Source organism: Rhinolophus sinicus, chromosome 9 (genome assembly GCF_057876585.1).
Source record: "Rhinolophus sinicus isolate RSI-liver-muscle chromosome 9, RSI-T2T, whole genome shotgun sequence".
NCBI lineage: Eukaryota > Metazoa > Chordata > Mammalia > Chiroptera > Rhinolophidae > Rhinolophus > Rhinolophus sinicus.
In genome coordinates, this window is record NC_142509.1 from 37,623,651 (window position 1) to 37,645,477 (window position 21,827).

General features: G+C 52.3%; 1 protein-coding gene across 3 annotated transcripts in view; it reads left to right on the forward strand.

The window, feature by feature from the left end:
* Positions 1-432: 432 nt before the first annotated feature.
* Positions 433-21,827, forward strand: part of TMEM132B (transmembrane protein 132B) — a 268,754-nt gene continuing 247,359 nt past the window's right edge. For 2 of the 3 annotated variants that reach the window (XM_019748802.3, XM_074321105.2), the window contains exon 1: positions 433-907. In XM_019748802.3, the coding sequence (XP_019604361.3) occupies positions 841-907 (67 nt within the window). In that variant the 5' untranslated portion in view covers positions 433-840. The remainder of the gene's footprint in view (positions 908-21,827) is intronic. The other variant, XM_074321106.2, reaches the window with a different exon arrangement.

Consider the following 21,827-nt stretch of genomic DNA (forward strand, 5'->3'; position numbering starts at 1 on the left):
TGCCATCCCCTCCCCCAAAGCACACCAAGCCATGCCAAACCTACCCTGGGACCTCTTGTCTGCGCTCAGCCTCGCGTCCCTACCCCCGCAGACACCTCCTCTCAAGACTTCGCTGCCTCAGTCCAAGGACCCCCGCCTTTGACCCTCAGCCCCCGACCTTGGGAACTCCCACCACATTACCCCGAGTACGCCCCATCCCATCTGCACCTTACCCGGTAGGTCACCCCTCTAGAGGCCCCTGTCCCCCTCGCCTTGACCACCCCCGCAGGTCTCCCCAGGCCTCTGCGGCCAGGCGCCCTCCCCCGAGGACGCCAAGGAGTGGCACGTCCCAGCGCCTATCGCGGGGCGGCCGCCAGCTGCCCGGCTCCGGCGGCGGCCCCTCCCCCGGCCTTCCCGCCCCGCCCTCCCCGGCCCTCCCTCCTCCCGGCTTTCGCTCGCTCGCTCCCCTGCTCCCTCGCTCGCTCGCTGGCTGGCTCGAGGGGCGGCCGGCAGCTGGCGCGGGCAGAGGCGGCGGCGCGACCGGGATGGGACGGGCGCGAGGGCGCAGGAGCCGCGGCGGCGGCGGCGGCGGCGGCCACGCAACTCCGGCCAAGTGCGGGGCCGCGGGTGAGGACACCGGGCGCTGAGCTTGGGCCCCCGCTCCGCTCCGGCCCGGCCGAGCCCGGGAGAGCGCGCAGCCCAGGAAGCGCCGCCCGCCTGCGTCCGGGAAGAGCGGCGCCGGGAGAACGAGCCATGCCCGGCGCCCGAGTGTAGCCGCTCGGGCTGCTCCCGGGAGCCGCGGGCCGGGCCGGGCGCGCGACAGGAGCAGCCCCGCGCCGCGCCCACCGCGCGCAGAGGACCATGCCGCCCCCGGGCCGGGCGCCGCCGCTCGGGCTCCTGCTGGCGCTGACTGCGCTCCGGTGCCCAGGTAACGCGTTCGTGAGACCCCATCCCCGACCCCGGCCGCCGCGCAAAGTTGGCTCCGGCACCGGGCGGCCACCTCCTTCTTAAGTCCCTGGCAGATCGCCTCTCCCGAACTTGGACAGATCTGAGGAGACCCTGGGAACCCAGGGGTCCCTGGCACGTACCCCTTTACCCAGCGCAAGACCGCCCGCTTTCCTCCCCAGCGCCCCTGCGGATCCCTTCAGGGCGCGCGGGGGCAACAGACTCGAGGCGCTGAGCCTCTCGAGGCGGGTGGGGGCGCGCCTCCGGGAATCTAGCCCCCTCTCCGCCCCGCCTTGGGGCGCCATCCCCCAAGCCCTGGTTCTCGCGGGGTTTTGCTGTGGCAGGGCATCGGTGGACCCCCTCTTCGGTTTCCTGGTGCCCGCGGACCCAGGGCTGTGACTTCCCAGGACACCTGCGGGGCCCCAACCGTCAGGTCGTTTCTGTCTGCGCAGTCTGGCAGGTCCCCAGCCTTTCTGCACGCCCCGCGGCACTCTCCTGCTTTTACATCCTTTCCCCTCCAAGATGCCCCCTCCCCAAGTGGCCAAGGCGCAGCCTCTGCTCACCTCGTGAATCCCGGCTGCCCCAGCGCCCTGACCCCAAGGCGGCGAGACAGCCCCTGGCGCTCCCGGCCTCCCGGAACGTGGCGATGCTCAGGGCCATTGCCGGGTACCAGGGAGCTGGTGCTCCTGCTGGCACCCGCGCGGCTGTCGCCAAAACCTAGTGAGTGGGAAAGGCAAAATAGTCAGGTGCTTTTCGTCTCCGCTGGAGTTAGGAAAGCGTTCTACCACCTTGGTGTGGCTACATGTTGGTTCTAGAGGAAGCTGATCCTAAAATGCCAATTCTTCCCCTCCCCCCACCCCCAAGCAGTGGAGAAAATCCTAAGGAACCGCCAGCAGTCACCAGTGACATTCATGTGTATGTGGAGTGCTCAGTTCTCCAGACCTCTTAAAATCAGGACCTGTGGTTTAGGAGCAGGTAGCTTTGGCTTTAGAGATTTTCTTCTCAGTTTTGTAACAAACCAACCACACAGACACTCTGAATGCAGTAGAAAAATACAACTTTAACTTTTCAGCTTTCAGTGTCTCGGAACCTTGTATGCTAACTTAATGCGTGATGTACTTGCATGGAGAAAGTAAATGCTGTCTTCCTTTGAGATGCCCTCATGTGACCCAAACGGTTTAATAAAACCTTAGACTCCGAGAAAACCTTCTGTCAGAGATATCCATCGGCATTCAGCTTTGGCTCCGTCTGGAGAATGGTGTCGGGCTTACCGTGTGGCTGAATCTTCAATCTGCTGGGTAATAAACAGCTCTGATAGCTGTGTTCCCCCTCCACGTTCCTCTGTGGTACATTAGAGGGGCTGTTGCTGGGGTCCAGGCTGTTTCCTTTTAGCTGCAGCTCTGCGACCTGTTCCCAAAAATGCACAGTCCCTCGGACTTGAAAATTGCAGTTTTCTCTCTATTTTGTGTCTCCACGGGGGTCAGCGTTTGCCTGTTTGCCTGGATGTGCTCATAAGTGAATGTTGGATTTCTCAGGGACGTTGCCTGCCTGATGCTTTGTGGGAGAACATGGTGACCCCCCCCACCCCCACAGCCTCCCCGAGCAATGGGAGAGCTTGTGCCTGGCTCTGGGAGGCCTGGCTCTGGGAGGGAAGGTGTGCCAACCCTGAAACCTGCGGCTGCCCTGCTCCTGGCCATGCCGCCCTGTTGGGCAGCTCGTGCGCACAGCCCCCATGCCATCGCCAGGTCCTTGGAAGCACATGTCTGTCTTACCCCAGTCCCCATCAGGGACATAAAGAGACAGTTTGATAACTCTATATTTAGCACCCGTTGGGAGAGCTGGAAAAAAACAAGGCTGAAATTCCTGAAAGATACTTAGCTGCCTACTGTTGGTTGCAAGGTTTGCAGGAATTAACTGAGGCTTCCTTCAGAGCTGGTTGGATTTGGGGGATAATTTCTGGCATGATTTGCTGACCACATTTGGCCGAGGCTCTGGACATGCTAAGAGGCGAGGAAGGACCCACACGCTGCCATCACACTCAGGGACTGTCTGCCTGTGCCCCTCCCCCCTCCTGCGTGGGTAGCTGCCATGGTAAAGAGTGTGGTGGGTGTACTTCTTTCAGCCTTGCAAGCGCTTAAACATATGGAACTGTACTTGGTAAGAGTCAGCAGAAATCCCTCAGTTTAGCGACTAGGGGCCCCCATTATTCAAGCCACTTTTGTGCCTGCAATGGCTTTGCAAATTAGCGGTGCTGTTACAGTCCCTGCTGGGAAAAGGGACGAGCCTTGCATCATTGACCCATTATGCTCGGGGGTCTATAAAATCACAGTGGGTGGAGAACCCCTGACAGAGGGGCCTTGTGAGTGGCACAGCCTGCCAGTGGGGTGGGGGGCTTCAAGGAGGAGAGGCTCTTAGCCTGGCACCTTGGCATGGGGTATGTTTCTCATTTCAATAGCGATTGGGGTGGGGGGGGTTGCCTGTATGTGGTGTTGCTCTTCAGAGAGGTGGCGGGGGCAGTGGTATGCAAATGCTGTCGCTCCCCCTGAGTGATTTAATGGCTGTATGGTGGAAGTTCCCAGAGTAAATCATTTTATCGCCTCTACCCCCCTTCCCCCGGATGCAGGGAACTTGGGGGGCGTGGGGCTTCTGCATGAGCTGCGATGCTTGGAGCCAACAATGAGTGTGGCAGCTGCCTTGATCCAAGGGAGCAAAAGAAACCCCTCGTTTGTTGGCGTGGAGTCTGGGCGGGTGGCCTCTGGGCCCACAAAGCCCTTCCAAGGACCTTATTCCGCGATGAGCCCCTGCTCCTTTCTGCTCTGCTGGCTCTCAAAGTGAACAAGATGGAAAAGGTCCATTTCCCTGGGAAGCTATGGGGTTCAGCGAGTGCGTCGCCTCCCATCATCATGGAGAGATGCAGGCACCCTGGCACCACAGGCAGCCTTCCAGGGGACAGTGATGCCTCCACCTGGTCCCAGAGTGAACGAGTGGGCTTTGGGAGCAAAAACGTGTCTTAGAGCATCTCCTCCATCAGCCCCCATTGCAGACGGGACAAAGAAGACCCAGGCCAGGGCAGTGACTTGCTCAGGGTCACACAGTGAGTTGGTGTCAGATCAGGGCTCATGGCTCACACACTTTCTCTTTTTTTTTTTTTTTTTTTTTTTAAAAAACTCCTCACCCAGGACATTGTCAGCCTACACAGGGGACCCTTCCTGGTAGAGGAAGTTCTCCTGTATGGTCCTTGAGGGCACTGTGACTCCATTTACGGAGCCCAAGTTCACTAGAATGACAGCCACTTGTGGCCAAAATACCAAATGTCAATCCAGGAAGACAGGCAGCCAGTCGTCACCATGAGGATGATGATGATGGGCTGATGATGGACGCAGGCTCTTCTGAAGTCTCTCCCAGTATTTTGGGCACCATCCCGTGAGCACGAAGCAACACTCACCCCCCTGGCGGGTGGATGCTCTCACTGCCCCTAGTTTTCCGGGGAGGCTGTTGAGGTCCGCAGCTGCTAAGTGACGTGCATGAGTCCAGTGTCAGAATCCCAGCCCAGGGGCTGGGCTGTGCGTGGAATGTGTGCAGAGGCTTCTGGACAAGCCACACGCACATTCTGAGGTGGTGGGTGGTGATTGGGTCCCCATGTGCCGGCCTTTGAGGGAACTTTTACTTTGTTTCTGCCCTCTTCCCTTCCCTTCCCTTCCCTTCCCTTCCCTTCCCTTCCCTTCCCTTCCCTTCCCTTCTTTTCTCTTCCTTTCCCTTCCCTTCTCTCTCTCTCTCTCTCTCTCTCTCTCTCTCTCTCTCTCTCTCTCTCTCTCTCTCCAACTAATACATCTATTAATGTAAACTGAGGTTTAGAGCCATAGAAATCAAACGGTTTGGAGTCAGCTCTGCAGGCAACTAGGGATCCTTCAAATTCTGTGCCCTCAAGGGAATAGACGGTTCCATCAAAGGACAAGCTCTGAGCAGACAGACATCCCCTCCATTTCCTCTGGCCTCTGGCTGGTTCTTCCATGTCAGGGTACCTCAGGCTCAGAGACAGGGTACCTCTGGCCCAGCTCTAGAGCTGACTGAGTGGTCCACGCCCAATGCACACAGACTTTATTCCATTGAGTCCTTGGCAGCCCCAGTAAGGACTTGTATGTGCCCCATTTTGCAGATGAGGAACCTGAGGCCCAGACAGGTGCCGTGACTTGTGTGGGGTTGGTCACATAGCCATAAAGCACTGGGACACGGATGTGAAACCACGCTGTGTCATCTTAGAGTCCGTGCTCTTAACCATGACCTTCTCGATGTCCCCGGGCAGTCACGTTGGTGGCTCAGTGTATTGGACTTGAGACCAATTTGGGCCCAGAGAGTTCAGGGACATGTCTCGAGTTGAGGGCAGAGTTGGGTCTGTTTTAAAAACCCATTTTGGGGAATTTGGGGCCCTCTGACGTCAGCCGCCTCAGTCACGAGCCCTGGGTGCATGGCAGGGAGAGGCTTGGCATTTTGGGAAACTGAGCCAGCATGGACGGCCAGGGAAGCGCGGCCGCGGCCTCTGGGCCATGTCTGGCCTGCACACATCTCTCGTCAGTTGCCAACCTTTAAAGACTAGGAGAGGTCAGTATCAGGACGCAGACACCTGGCTTCTCTCAACAAGTGGGGAGACCTCGTCTAGGCCCCCGAGCTCTGTGAGACTCAGTTGGCCCCTGTGGAGACGGGAGCCTGTCTTCACCCATGCTGCTGTAACAATACCACACGCGGGGTGGCGGAGACAAACAGCAGACATTTATTTCTCTCAGTTCTAGCGACTGGGAAGTCCAAGACCACGGTGCTGGCAGGGTCACATTTTGGTGAGACCCCAAGTGTCCTTGTGTCCTCACGTGACAGGATGCGCGAGGGGGCTCTAATGAGACCTAAATGACCAAAAAGCGCCAACACAGAGAAGCGCGTTCCAGGCAGCAGGAGCGTGAATCCTTGCAAGGTGCTTTGCACAGTGCCGGGCACACAGCAAGTGCTCAAGCGATGCCAGCTCGCTCACTCAGTCACCCACTCATTTATTCATTCAACAAACCTATGTTAATCAGTGCTAAATACTGGGCACACAGCAGGGAACACACGCGACATATTCCTTATCCTGAGGAGCTGTCATTTCTGGCAGAACGAGGCAATAATAAAACAATGGACAAACAAATACATAGTTTAATGTTAGGCGGTGACAGGCACCACAGACAGAAGTAAAGGAGTGTCCCTCGTTGTCACTTTTATGCTCCATCCAGGCGCTCAGGTTTTGTCTTCCCACTCAGTGCGGGATGGGCCCTGATGACCACTCTGCCAGGCTCCAGGAGAGGAAGGAGCCGAGGTCCCTTGGAGTTGGATTCCAACGTTTCCTCTTGCCCACAGCTCCAGGGTGCGCAGTCGGGGGGCTCTGGACTCCCTTCCCTGACACCTGACTCCTTCACTGATCAATACCCTCGCCTTATGCTTCGGCCCCAAAATAGTTACATAAAAAAATCAATCGAGTCCAATTTGATTTGCTGTATTTTATTACTTAGGGTGATGGAGTCTCTAGAATTGCTCAGTGCTTCTGAGCCCGACTGTTTTGCGGGTGTTAACCTAAATTAACCCATTGGGGGACCTAACTCGTCATGGCTGCCTAGGAAGGGTGACTCAGTAAATAACACGTCCCTCATATCTGCTTTGTGCTCGGAATGCCTCCCAGCGGGGCTCTTCAGGCACCAGAGCAAATGGACACAAAAATACTGCTGCTGCTGCAGGCAGCGCTCAGGACCGCTGGGTCTGCCTGCTCTCCGGGCTCTCGGCATCCGAGGCTCCCTTTGTTTGTCCGGGTCTCTCCGTGTTGTGTGCTGTTGACGTATTTATATCCTTGCCTTGGTATTTCCCCCCTCTGCTGTTATGCCATCTGCTGCTACACACTACTGGCTTTCCTGGGCAGCTGAGGGGCCAGGTTAGCAGGGCCCAGGGCAGCAGGGCTGAGGACGCTGTGGGAAAAGAGGCTGGACGGGAGGGAGGAAGGAGGGGCCCTGTTCTCCCAGAGTCGGCTCCAGGTAGCAAGATGGGGTGGGGGAGTGGAAGGGGGGCCTTAGTATGGATGGCAAATGTCGTTTTGCCAAAAAGTTGCTTCCAGGATGGCAGGGAATCGGGACTTTTCCAGGTCAGTGGAGAGCCTCTGGCCGCCCTTGGGTCATATCTGTCCCACACATGTTTCTTGTTAGGTGCCGGCAATTTTAAAAGGGGGAGATGTCTGTATCCAGGTTTCTGGCTTCTCTCAAGAAATTGGGAGATCTGGGAGCACTGGTCTAGCCCCTTGAGCTCTCTGGGACTCAGTTTCCCCATCTGTAAATCAGGCCTTGAATTTGCGCCCTGCTGACCTTCTTCCTTGAAACCCCACCCCAACCCGCCTCGTTTCTTCATGCCTGCCTTTGTTCACGCTGTCATTTTTGTTGGCACCTATCCTGTCACAGGCACTGGACAGGAGCTGACAATACAGCAAGGACTAGACAGCAAACGTCCCTGTCCTCGCGGGATTAGCAACAAGGTGGAGAGAGGCAGCTACTGAACTAAATCAGGAGCTAAAGGGTTTGTTGAGTGGTAGTAAGTGCCGCAGAGAAACGTGAGGCGGGGAGCAGAGTGAGAGCGCTGGGGAGGGTGTTTGGCAATTTTAAGTCGCAGGGTCATGAAGGTGACATTTGAGCAGAGACCTAAGGGGTGAGGGAGTGAGCCAGGTGGCTCTCTTGGGGAACAGTGTCCCAGGCAGAGGGAACAGCCAGTGCAAAGGCCCTGAGGTGGAGTGTGCTTGGCAGGTTCAAGGACACAAAGGAGGCCTGTGAAGGCTGGACTGAGTGAGTGAGGGGAGAGCAGGAGATGAGGGGACAGGGACCAGAGCCTGGTGAGGACTGTGGCTTTTACCCTGACTCACAGGAGCGGACGCTGGGAGACCCGTGAGGGGCTACTGCAGTGGTCCAGGCGAGCGATGATGGCGGTGTGGGCCACAGTGTGACTAGAGGACGTGAGAAGGGGTGACGTGGGAGTGTAGTTTGAAAGTGGAGCCACAGGATTTGCTGATTGATCGATCTATTCAATAAGTATTTATTGGGTGCCAATGATATGCCTGTCACTGTACTTGGAATTGGGGCCAAATCACTATTTGTGAATGAGGAAATTAACAAACAGAACTTACATCCTCGACTTGGGTTTCACTTTTTTTTTTTTTTTTAAAGATTTTATTGGGGAAAGGGGAATAGGACTTTATTGGGGAACAGTGTGTACTTCCAGGACTTTTTTCCAAGTCAAGTTGTCCTTTCAATCTTAGTTGTGGACGGTGCCATTCAGCTTCTGTTGTTGTCCTTTCTGTCTTAGTTGTGGAGGGCACAACTCAGCTCCAGGTCCAGTTGCCGTTTTCTAGTTGCAGGGGGTCCAGCCCACCATCTCTTGTGGGAGTCGAACCGGCAACCTTGTGGTTAAGAGGACGCGCTCCAACCAACTGAGCCATTGCTCAGCGGCAGCTCAGCTCAAGGTGCCATGTTCAATCTTAGTTGCAGGGGGCGGAACCCACCATCCCTTACAGGACTCGAGGAATTGAACCAGCAACCTTGTGGTTGAGAGCCCACTGGCCCATGTGGGAATCGAACCGGCAGCCTTTGGAGCTAGGTGCATGGAGCTCTAACCGCCTGAGCCACCAGGCCAGCCCCTTGGGTTTCACCTTTTGGGTGAGCTTCCCAACAGCCCTGGGGAGAAGGTTAGGGTGCACGAGCTTGTTCCTGCACCTGTGAGATGGACGTAATGACACATCATTAACGAGAATAAAGCTAAGAGGATCCAATTTGACGATAGATGCAAAATGCTTCTTACAGAGTGCCCAGCGTATACTAAGTGCTCAATAAATGGTGGTGATCACGAGTAATGCTGTTAGGACAGTTAATGAAGCCAGAGCTCAGTTACACTATGTGCCCCTGGAAGCACAACTGGTGGATGTCGGGTTGGAACTGGTTTCCATTTTTCCTGCTGGGACCATTAATACTCAAAGGAAAAACGTTCTTTCTGTGTTCATGATGTCATTATTCTGGCAGTTGATTGTTAGTTTGCTGGTACAGGTGTACGTACTTTATTTAGTAGACGTGTAAGTGAAAAGTTATGTCAATCAAATCCAATTTGCTCCGTCTCCCTCCACAACATTTCAGAGAGGTGTAAATTCCATCTGACCCTGTGCTGGCCTGGGCTCCTGACATGTTGCTTATTATTTTCTGTGTCTCTTAAACTGGGCATCACCAAACTATGGCCCATGGACCACATCCGGCCCTCCACCTGTTTGTGTAAATAAAGTTTTATTGCAACACAGCTACACCTGTTTGTTCACATATTGTCTATGGCTGCTGTCTCACAACAATGGCAGAGGTGAGTCATTGTGACAGAGGTCATACGGCCTGCAAAGCATAATAAATGACCTACTCTCTGGCCTTTTAAAGGCAACGTTTGCCTTAAATGGTCAAACCTGGAATACTCTGTAAATGTGTGTTTACAGCTTTTCGCGCTCAAGAACAAGACCCCCTTTTTAATGTCAAAAATAATTTCCCAGCTTGTCTGAATGAGGAGAGCTGTGAGTTTGGAATCTCTTGGTTGAACAAGAAAAACATATTGATCAAAAGTTGCCATCAATTCAGTAATGCTTTTGAACAAGTGGGTTTTGGTAATTACAGTAGCATTTATGTAACATTTTAAAAATAGTAGCACATGTATCTGTGAGATATATTTTTGCTCTGTAGGCAAAGCCCAATGATGGCTCACAGCTCAGGAGACCCCTTGCAGGGATGCTGCTGGAAGGAGCTAGTATTAAAGGAACCCACTGGTTGGTTACTTTATATTCGGGATGACTAATCAATGCTCTCTTTTAGGACCTCATGTTTTTTCTTGTTGGATTGTTTTAAAGATGAACATAGCCCTCTCTATTTTATATCTCAACCTGGTCTGTGATAGTTTAAGTTTACAATGCTAAGGTTTTGGGTGCACTCATGGAGATGAGGCACCAAATGCAAGGGTCTGTCGCTGTATTAATCTGGATCCTCACAGTGGCAGTGGACAAGGTCAGAAATTTACTGGTCCTTGGAGCTGGGAAGTTCAAGGAGGGGACAGCTTCAGGCATAGGTGGATCCAGGGGCTTAACACTCTCCTGATGAGAGTTTCTGCTCTCTCATTTTGTCTCTTGGTTCTTTTTTCCCCATGTTCAACTAATTCTCAGGTGGGCTCCCTTCATTTGATGCAGAGTTGGCTGCAGTCAGCTCCAGGCTTTCCTCTGACCAACTGAAATGGAATTTGTCTTTCCTAATTATTCCAGCAAGAATCCCTGGACCGACTTTTACTGGGCTAACTGGGTGTGTGCTGATGCCTCCACCAGGAACTGTGGCTGTAGGGATGGAATCCTGTATCTGAGCCAAATTTAAGTCAGAGGCTCATCTCTGGAGCTGCAATTGGAAGCATGTTGCCAGAGACAGAGGTAGGGATATTTCCCAAAGGAAAATCTGGTGCTTCTACCAGAAGAAAGAAAAAGTTACTAGTGGGGAGAACCCCCAGGCTGGGAGCACCCTCACTCGTGTGTGATTGACGACCCTGGAGCCCCTCCCCCAGGGAGCCAACACTCACCCCTCCCGTCTTTTGTGGGTACTTTCTGGGCTGCAGCTGAAATTCCTGGGGCTTCTGTATCATGCATGAGACCTCCGAAACTCCAGTCCAGTGGTTTCACCATTATTTTGGTTGCTTTGGTTGAAAATATGGAGTATTTGGAATGTCCTCTGCTAATATCTATGAAAAGAGAACTTAATCTTTGACCCAGCAGACCTACTTCTGGGAAATCTCTATTTTCTAGAAATAGAAGCACCGCTAGGCAAGGTTGTAGGTTCAAGAACATGTGTTGCAGCATTGTCTGTAGTGAGAAAAGAGAGAAACAACTCGACTGCCCATCGGTAGAGTGGTCCTTGACCAAGTGGTGGGATTGCATGCTGGAGTACCATGCAGCTGTTAACAGGGATGGGTCAGACCTGTGTCCACTGTCCTGAGGGATGACCGTGGCTTGTGGTCAAGTGAGGAAATTGAGTAGCAGAATAACTTCCACTTTGAACGCCATTTACACAGAAACAACCAATCAAAATCTCTTATGTGTATAAAAGAGCGAATATTTATATAATGCTTTCTATATGCCAATCACACTTCTAAGCACTTTACATATATCAACTCATCTAGTACTTTCAACAAGCCTAGAGGGATTGTGGGCATTATTATTAGGATAATACCCATTTGAAAGAAGGGGAAATTGAGGCACCGAGAGGTTAAACAGGTTATACAGCTAATGAGTGTTGGAGCTGGGGTTTTCATCCAGGTAGTTTTAACCAACACTCCATGCTACTTCTTAACTCCCCTCTCCCCCACACACATGTTTTTTATGTTACTAGTGTGGAAAAAGGTATGGAAGGACTGCTGGCCTCAATGAAGGAGTAAAGGGGGTGATGCTGGTGGGGTGGTGGGAAAGGTGTGGGGAGGGAGCCGGGAGTGTTGGAGATATTTTAGCCACCATAATGCTGATTTTAAAGTAGAGAGCCCATCTCTTTCCTCTAGGGTTTCAGGGTCCCTGTTGGGCCTGGTGAGAATGCCTCAGTGGAGAACCCCTAAATTTGCTACTGTGCTTGCTGGTGCTGGGAGCTAAGGTGCATGAACTCAGGTGACCCGGGAGGCGTGCTGCTTGGTGGTTCAGTGGGGGAAAGGAAGCTTGGATGTGGTACGAGGGGCATCCCTGTTGAGAATGGGCTTATCAGTGAGTGACAGAGACTTAAAAAGTAGGAGTTTGTTTCTGTCCCCAGTCAGATTCTGGAGCCAGGTAGCCCAGGACTGTAGGTTGACTCTGCTCCATGATCTCCTCATGGACCCTCACTCCCTTCTACCATTTCAAGGTTGTGGGTTTTGTCGTCACGGCCAAGATGACAGCAACAGGTGCAGCCATCTCGTCTCCATTCCAGGCACCAGGATGGCGGTGTAGACAAAGAAAGTGTAAAGGATGAACCTCAATTGTCTTTTATGGAAGAATCCTAGAAGCAGCCCAGTGACACTTCCACTTACGTACCATTGGCCTCGACTGAGTCACATGGCCTCATCTAGCTGCAAGGGAATGTGACAAATGCAGTTTTCATTTTAGGTTGCTAAAAACCGGGAGTTCTGTTACCATAGAAGGAGAGAGTGGATAAAAGGGCGGGGGGGGGGGAGGTTGCTAGTTATTTGGTGATGAATACCTAGCCAGGACAGCACAGCATTTGGAGAGAAAGTGTGAAACATCAGGACCTTTTATAATCACAGTGTGTGTGTGTGTGTGTGTGTGTGTGTGTGTGTGTGTGTGTGTGATTTCATTCTGTCTCCTAAGGTGGAAGTCTAGTTTTTCTGAGTACCAGGAAGAAAATGAAAGCACTTTGGTGAATGCATAATACCATCAAATATATAAAAGTGGTTTAAAAAGCATTACAGAGAAATCTGAAGACTCTTTTGAATAATTTCATATCCTTCTAAAAGGTAATCGCTCTTATCAATTTGCTCTGTATTTTCCCTGTGGGAAATACGTATAACTCAGTTTTAAGTTTGTTTTAAATACGTATACATGTTGTCTTTTCCTCAATATCCATGTATCTTATGTTTTTGAATTGCTGCATAGTAGTCCATGACATGGAACTATCCAAGTGTATTTCAGTGATTTCCTGCTGCCTCCTAAGATGGGGATTCCCTAAACATAGAAAGGGGGTTCAGAAAGATTTGCAAATGTCCATCCTACCCACCAGGAACACTGGACAGAGACCAGCACCCAGCCAGAATCCCGAGGCATTTGAAGAAAGCAATGGTGTGATTGAGTGATAATGGATGAAGGAACTGACACCCGAGGAAGTGGCATTAACACAGAAACGGGGATGACAGGGGATGGTCCTTAGAACCCAGGCCTCTTGCTAAGAGGGGCTGCTCCTGGGTGCTTCCTTCCCATGGTTCTGTTCCCAGTGGTTCCAGCTGTGGCTGATTCCCGAATGACTTGCAACGCCAGCCCATCTCCTCCCTGCTTTTCTCTAGATTCTGGGAGCTTCGGTCTCAGAAAAGGGACTCCCTCCATCCCTGCGATCTGTGCCTCTGCAGCGCTTAGCACAAGCATGTTTGTTGCTAGTGGGAAAGGTTCTTTGGAAAGCACCATGAATTTATGATGAAACTTTTATTTTCTTAGGATATATTTTTTAATCCCTCCACCCACCCGCCCCCATGCCCGCCCCCGTTTAAGTGTTTTTCTCCTAAATTTATGGGCTGAGCTGTTGAGAGGGTCTGCATATTTCAGGAGGAAAAGTACTGGGGAGGAGGCGTCGGCCTTGCTTGTGTCAGCTTCCCTTCCACATGTTCCAAAGTGGCCTCATCTTCCTACTTGGTCAATTTACCTGTCATCTCGGGTCATTTTGTCAGGGCGACTGGATCCTGCTTCTCTCTCACTGTGGCACAGAGGACAACGTGAGGGAGGGAGGAAGGTGCTGGAATTTCTTTCTCAGTCGTTCCTATTTTTCAAGGTTTCCTCGCTCATTTTATTCCCGTCTTTCTTTGTGGAAGTTTTTAATAAGTGGTTGAGTGAGGAATGAACTTCCGTAGCACTTCCTGTCAGCGTTCGCTCTCTCACTGCTTAATTATACGCTGTTCGCTCTTCCCCCAGCTCCTTTCCTCTTGCTGTCTCAACCAAATTGCTGAAGTTAAGGGCATGAACTCAAGAGGCAGACTGCCTGGGTTTGAACCCCCGCTCTGGCACTTGCTAGCTCTGTGACCTTGGGCGAGCCACTTCACCTGTCTGTAGCACAGCATTTTTATCTGTGAAATGGGAGAGTAGGAGCTGGGTAAGGGAGCTGTGTAAGAATTCAATGAAGTGCCTGAATTCACATGGGTCTTTAATAAATGTTAGCACTGCTTGAATCCTCTTCTCCATTCACTGAGTGTTGAGTTGAACACCTACTATGTGCCCTGGTGTTCATTTTTGTGGCTTTGCTCATTCCTTCTCCCACATTACTTCACATCCAAATCCTGTCATATGATAGAGGTTGTCTGCTATTTTTGCCTTCCTCTGAGATTAACACCCTGACTTTCTTTTGGGGAACAGTGGCTCCCCTGCTTGGAGCCCATCTACTCTGGGAATTGCTATCTTTCTCTTCCCCCTCCATGGGTGGGCGTATGACTTGTGCCTGACCAATCAGAGCATCTCATCTCCTTGGTCTCAAGGATTGGATCAGCCTTGGGCACATGACCCAAGCTTGGCCAATGAGGGCCAGTCCTGGAATATTTGTTGCAAGCGTTGGGGAGGAGGCCTGCCTTTCTCTGTTGCAGCTGCTAAGCTGGTAGGATGTGAGCCTGGATGTATCAGTTATTATTGCTGTGTAACAAATTAACCACAAACTAATGACTTCAAACAGTACACATTTATCATCTCCCAGTGTCTGTGGGTCAGGAGCCCAGGTATAAGTTAGATTTTGCTTCCAGATCTCTCACAAGGCTGCAGTCAAAGGTGTTAGCCAGGCTGGGTCTCATCTGAAATCCTGACTGGGGAAGGACCTACTTTTACACTCACGTGGTTGCTGGCAGGTTTCAGTGTTTGTGGGCTCTTCTCTGACCAAGGGTCTCTGTTCCTTGCCACGTGGCCCTCTGTATATGGCAAGTTGCTTCATCAAAGCCACTAAGTGACAGTCTCTTGTAACCTAATCACAGAAGCGACATTCCTTCCACACTGAAGTATTATATCAGTTAGGAGTTTGCTCAAGGGCAGAGGACCACACAGAGCCGTGAATGCCATCAGGCAGGGAGTACTGGAGTCATCTTAGAAGCTACCTGCCATTCTGGAACTCTGTGCGAATGGGGAGAAAACAAAGCCGCGATGGAGTGGGGGAGAGTTTCCTGGTGACTGTAGCGGAGGACCCAAAAGGAGCTGTTCTCATAGGAGCTTGATCTTGGATTTCCCCAGTACCTGACACAATACTTTTTTTTTTTCAAGCTACTTCGAGTTGGGTTTCTGTCACTTGCAACCAGAAGAGTCCTGATGAAGTCCCGTGAAGGCTTGTCAGATTCCCTGGCCTGGCAGTGACCACTTCTTGGAAAGCCTTTGGCGTTCTTGACTGAAATCTAGAAAATGTGCACGTGCCTATCTGCCCCTGTAGAGCAAGCTCACCGAGGGCAGAGTTGTGTGAATATTTCTTATCCCCCCTCCCTGGTTTACTCGCAGTGCCTGGAATGCTGTCAGACTCCGTAGATGCCATGTGCCAGGAATTACTGGTAGGAGAGGTTCTGCTTTGTCCCCCTCCCTCACCCTGCCAATTACAATGTTTCAGAAATGATCTCAGCCTCCTGCACCTGGCACGTGGTTGGATGGCTGAATGTCTAAGACGGGACATCATTGATGCTACCCCTGGAGGCAGCGCATGGCTGCTCACACCCAGCCCAGTCACAGGGAGAATTTCACAGCATTCTGTGGGTCATCCTAACAGAACTGACAAGTCACAGGCAACAGGACTGATCAGAGGTAGCGCTGGGCTCCTTCCCTTGACATTTTAGATTTTAATTGATTACTTCTATGACGACCCTGCCATATACAAACATTTACTAACACCAACATATTTCTTTTTGATAGGACTTTATAGATTTTTTTTTTTAGGTTTAGTGGAATTTTACTGCCTATCTGGAACTTTGGATTTCCTATTGGAGGACAACATACATAGCTATGTTTTCTTCACAGAGCCACTTTAAAATGCTTTTCATTAATGCATTCGGTCCATTGCAGTGACCTGGCCTGAGGCCACTCAGGGTGACTCCTTCCGCATTTTATTCCTTAGAGGTCAGCCCAGCATCAAAGAGAGGAGAATCTGACTTCCTTGCTTGATCGCTGCGTCAAAGACCTTGCAGGCATATTTTAAAGCTATTACAAGTGCTTTGGAGCAAGACAGATGCAGACGGGGCCTCAACAAGGGTTAATCAGTGAATTAACGGAGGACCTCTGACCGTGATGAGTCGGAGCATGGATGGGGCCTTAGGGGCTTCTTGGCTCCTGGATTCATTAGGAAGAGTTTGAGTGGTGGGATGGAGGTGGGACTGCCTGACCCCCCAGGTGGGACGCGGTCCACTTTCTCTTGCTTTTTCTGCTGTAATAATGTCCCCACTGGTCTTCCTCAGAGGTATCTGGTGACCCCGGGCTCTTCTCTGGTGATGTGCCCTGGGGGCTCATGGTTTAAACGTGGCCCCCACAGTTTCTGGCCTGATTTCTGGACAGCGTGTGTGGTGTGGGGTCCTCCACACCATGGGGCCACCAGCCATGGCTGGACAGCTTTGCATCTTAGCCTGGCGGTGGTTTTGGTACCCAGACCCTCCTTTCTGGAGCCACCAGCCTCCCTTCCCTCTTTATTATTCATTTTCTCCTTTTCTTTACTCCTTTTCAAAGGGACTCATCTCCAGTTGTTAGCATTCCAGGACAGTGGCAGCCAGCTACCGTCATCAGTGTGAGAAACTTGAATTAGAATATTAATGTCACCTGGGGCTTGGGTACATTGTTTTTGTGCCAAGCACATATTTAAAAGGAAGAAAATGTAATTGGCTCCTTCCTCCTGTGCTTCTTCTTGAGTCCCCTTGGGGGAGTGAACGGGAGGGTTTAGGGTCTTGGGACCTGCTAGTTTCTCTGTGTGGGAGATCCTGTGAGCCCCCACCCCTGAGGCACACACGGAAGGAACATTTGTCACCTCCTAATACAGTGGCTGTAAAGCAGCATGCCAGGGACATATCCCTTTGGTCAGCCCAGTGCTGTAACAATTTTTGAGCCAATATTCCAGAGCTAGAGGTTTTCGTATTAAAATCTGGATGTTGGCTTCTCCACGGGGTCTGCGTCCCAGAGAGCGACTCTTGGAGGCAGTGAGTGGGGGCTGCCCCCTTTAGGCACGATCTCCAAGTCATTCAACAGATATTTAGCTGAGCACCTACTATGTGCCAGGCACTGTTGTGGGTGCTGTGCATATAGGCCCAGCTGTCGAGGGGCTGCCATTCCATCTAGAATGCGTCACTAATTTGTGTTGTCTGCCTGAGCCCTCCAGGCCAGCACTGTCCCACAGAAATGTCTACGATGATGGGAACGTTCTCTGGTGTCCAGTACGGCAGCCACAGGCCACATGTCGCTGTTGAGCACTTAACATGTGGCCAGTGCGGCTAAAGAACCGAATTTGTGGTTCCATTTCATTGTAATGCATCGAAACTTAAATTTAAGTTTAAACAGCCGCACGTGACTAATGGCCCAAATGTGGAACAGTGTGGCTCTCGGCATTTGAATTTGCATCTGCCACTTAACCCAATTCCTTAACAGTTGGGGAAACCGCGGTACGTGGATTGTGTAGAGCCAGGACTGGAACTCAGGTCTTCTTGATAGCTCAGTTGGGATGTCCAGTGTGACCAGTACCAGGCAGTGAGTGGGGGGGATGACGTTAGATGTAACTGGAGCAGTGGGCAGCACTCAGGTGAGGCGGGGCTGGGTAGCACATGGGAAAGAATTCAGATGAAGAAAAATAACTTACCGAGGTGGGAGGCACATACAGAGTGACCATCTTAAAGTGTACAATTCAGTGGCATTTAGCACAGTCACAATGTTGTGTAACCATCACTATTGAGTTCCAAAACCTTTCCTTCACCCCCAAAGGAAACCTGTACCCATTAAACAGCTGTTCCCCCCCCACACACACAGACCTTGGCAACGACTGGTCCACCTTCTGTCTATGGATTTGTCTGTTTTGGACGTTTCATAGAAATGGAATCACAATATGTGGCCTTTTGTGTCTGGCTTCTGTCACCCAGCATCATGTCTGTGCTTCGTTCCTTTTCATGGCGGAGTCATATTCCACTGCTCGCATGAGGAACTTAGATTTTGTCTAAGAGCAGTGGAGAGCCATGCAGGGTGGTTGGCAGGGGCTATTTCTTTCTGAGTGTTACCGGTAGCCCCCTTCTCCGGCCCAGTGGAAAGCCCAGGGCTTCCTCTGTTGGGTTCTGTGAAGCCAGTTCTCAGATTTGTGTCTGGGGTCCAAGGCGCGGGGCTGTCCCAGCCGCCATACCAGGTCCTTGCATGCCCTTTCATGCCATCACCGTGAGTTCCCACCTGGGACCCTTTTCTGAATTAATTTGGGGTGCAGCTCAGCGATTTACATGAGACAAATTACGTTTGGAAAATAGATGTGATTTGGGAGTTTCCACATTGAGGGGAGTGGCCCTGGCCTTGGAAGTTGGGGCCAGCGGGTAGGGGTAAGGAGCTTGGGGATTAGACAGAGGAAAAAGGGAAGGAAGACGTCCATGCAGTGCAACCCGAACGAGCATGAGGGCATCTCTGTAAGTGAATGTTCGGCCACTGAGCACGGCTGCTGGGGAACCCGGCCAGCCCCACGCATAACCCTCTCTAAGTGGGGTACAGGCTCCTGACTGACTGTCCCTGGGGTGGCCCAGTGGCCAGCTGGGCTCCTTTGACCCAGCCACTGAGAGCAGGTGCTGGTGAGGCAAACGAGTGACCAGGGACAGTGCTCTCTTGGGGGTGGGCAGGGGGCTGGCCCGTGTTTGCCCCCCATTGCCCCATGCTCTGGGAGGCCTTGGTGGTGGGGTGTTCACTGGGTTTTCTCTGTAGTGGGGTCTGACAAGGGCCAGGAGCAAGGACCACCTGTCTCCTCTCGGCGCCACCCCTGGCCCACCCCTCCTGGCCAGGATGGCGCTGATCACGCCTGGGGCCTGGAGACACTCGTCCCTTGTTTCCCAAACCCCGCTGGTCGTTGGCCTGGACCCCAGACCCCTCTGGCAGAGCTCAGTCTGCGACTCAGACAGGCTTTGTTTTTGTGTGTGGCAGCTCTTCTTTGCTCCACCAGCTTTCCTTTCTCTTTTATGCTGAGGGATGTAAGTGCTATTGATTTTATTTAAAAAGTGTAATATTACAAGTTGTACATATATATTCTCTCTTGTAGAAAATGAAAACATTCCCCAATCCCGAACGCCCTGCTCCTTCCCAGGAGGTGATCACTCTTGCGTGAGTGGCTTTCCACTTTCTTCTATGAATCTCATCTGTACCCGCTCCCTTGTTGGGTCATACATTCGTTCAACAAGTGCCAATTTACTGAGTGTTTATTTATTTTCTCTGTGTCAGGCACTGGTCTAGACTCTGGGGACATATGAATGAACAAGACAGACAGAAATCCCGGCTCCCTTGTGAGGTGGAGATTCTAGTGGGGGAAGTGAGTGCTGTGGAGAAAGATAAAGCAGGGAGGGGGCTCAGGAGTCCTGGTTGGGGGTTGCCATTGGTCTGGCTGAGAAGATAATGTGTTTGCAGAGGCCCAGGAACACGAAGGAGCAAATCACGTGGCCGTCGGGGGAAGGGCGCTCGAGGCACAGCCAAGTGGCCGGTGTGGCCGCAGGGTCCGCAGGGCAGAGCAGATCCGGTTGGCGACGAGGTCGCATCCGAAGGCTCTGTGGCCTTTGCGGTGTTTTCATCTTTCACCCCGATTGGGATGGGGACCCACTGGAGGCTTTGAGCAGCCGAGGGACCTAGACCATTCCCGTTGGAAAAGCTTCACTCTCCTGTGGTGCGGAAGGCAGACTGATGCGGGCGGGATTAGGGTGGGAAGGGTGGAGGGCAGGAGACCAGGAGGAGGCCCCTGGGTGGCAGCAAGGTGGGGGACAGCGGGGTCAGGGTTTGGACTGAGCTCCTAGAAGAGCTGATGTGCACCAACTCAGCAGGGCCGTCTGAGGTTGCCCCGGGGTCAGGGCATGTTGACTTGAGAATTTAAGTTGTCTCCTGCCCCGGATATTGGCCTTCCAACCAGCTCTCCCCTGCCCCTCTCAGAAGCCAGCCTCCAACTCTGCAGACTCCCCCACCCCACAGTTCCCCTCCCCTAACCCCAGCGAGGCTGCTCCCTGAGGACCAGGACCAGCTGCCTCTTGCTTGCGTTTCTGAGCACATTGCTCCAGCGCCCCAGAGGCCCAAGTGCTGGTGGAAGAACTCAATGAGGACTAGGATGTGAAACCAGAGGATCCAAACAACAAATAGAAAAATAGAAGGAGGGTGGCAGGCTCATTCCCGCGGCCCCCAGTCCACAGCTTCCCCTCCCTTCCATCCATCCCTCACTGCTCCCTGACCTCCTGTCACCAGATAGAACACATGTCTTGTGTTCTTGACTTCTTGCTGGCAGGGATGAGTGAAGACTCTGGCCTCTTTGCTGTGTTGGCCCCCCCCCCCTTTCCCCCTCTTTACCACCTCCTCTGGGAATCTGAGCAAGTCTGGCAAAGCATACATGGTGTGTGTGTGTGTGCACCTCCGTGAAATGTGGCTGCTTCATTCATTGATGGGCACCGATGGCCTGTGGTGAAGACGCAAACCAACCCGCCAATCACTTGTTTGTTTCAACAGGAAGCAGAGTTCGTGGATTTGGTTGTCGTTCTTCTCTCTTGAGATATTTCAGCCATCCCCGCCCTTCCCAGGCGGTGAGTTCTTCAGTCTGACCCTCACTCCCAACCATGGGCCTGAGTGCTCCAGCTTTGGTCCTGATGTTTGTTGGCTTTATTCTGTTTTGGGGTGCAGGGGCTATGGTCTTAAGCCAGGGCTTTTTGACTCTGCTGCCCATTTGGATCACCTGGGTTTTATATACCAGTGCCCTGGCATCTAGTGAGTCTCTGTGCCTGTGGACCGGGCAGTTTTTCTCTTCTGTCTTTCACATATTTACAATTCTGTTTAATGCTTCAATGTTTTATGCGTGAGCTAAAATATAAATGGAAAAAGAAAAGACTATGGAACTTATTGGCAACAGGAACTTATTGGCAACTAGTTGGCTCCACTATTTTTTTTCTTTTTTCTTTTTTCACTGCAAAAAGCTTTATTGTTTCAATTTGGTCCAGGACATGGCAGCGGACTCCGGGGTGGTTAGAAGGCTGCCTGGTGGTTGCAGGGAGAGGGGCAGGCAGAAGCCCAATGCCAGGGGGACGCAGAGGGGCCCTCAAAGGCCTCTAGGCGCCAAGGGCTCCTAGTTGTGCTTGAGGGTGAGCCTTTCGAAGAGATAATCACCCAGCCCAGCCTGGGGATTGGCCAGGCCGCAGAGGTTGGTCAGGTGGTCGCCATCTTCTTGATGAGTTTCACCTCCTCATCCAGGAAGTGGTTCTCCCGGAAGTCACGGAGATGGGGGTCTGTGCGGGCAGAGTCCAGGGCCTGCAGCTCCAAAAGGGCCTGGTTCAGGTTCTTCTCCATGACCATGGAGCCTCCCGTGGCACCCTGAGTTTTACCCACTCATCTTGGGACGGCTGTTGCAGCTCCTGGAAGAGGGAGCGACCACCTCGCCGGTTTTGCATCTTCAAGAGATGCTGGGCGCCTTTGCGCTTCTCCTCGGCCAACTTGCGGAAGGAAGTGGCTCACGCCCTCCAGAGACACATCGTCGCAGTCGAAATAGAAGCCTCGAGAGAGGCAGGTGTAGGAGGCTCGCAGAGGCAGGTTGACTGGGCGGTTCACGGCGGCCTCCGCCACGATGCAGTAATTCTGACGAACTTGGGAACTCATGGTTGCCTGGCAATAAGGAGTTAAGCTCAGAAAACGGTGTTGGCTGGTCTCCAAGGCCAAGGATGGCTCAGTTGGTTCTGAAGGTTGAAAGAGGTTGGAGGCTGGAAGAAGGGGCGTCCCTGGGTCTGTTCCGTCCAAACACTGTTGAAGCAAGAGGAAGATCTGGGGGACTGACGAGGGCACCTCCACTATTTTTCTTATAATTGAGGTGAAATTGACATAATGCAGAATTACCGGTTTTAAAGTGTACAAAGGTCGGACAATTAAGTTTGCGAACTTTCCACCATGTACATTTGTCGTGCGGGGTGTCAGGCGGGGT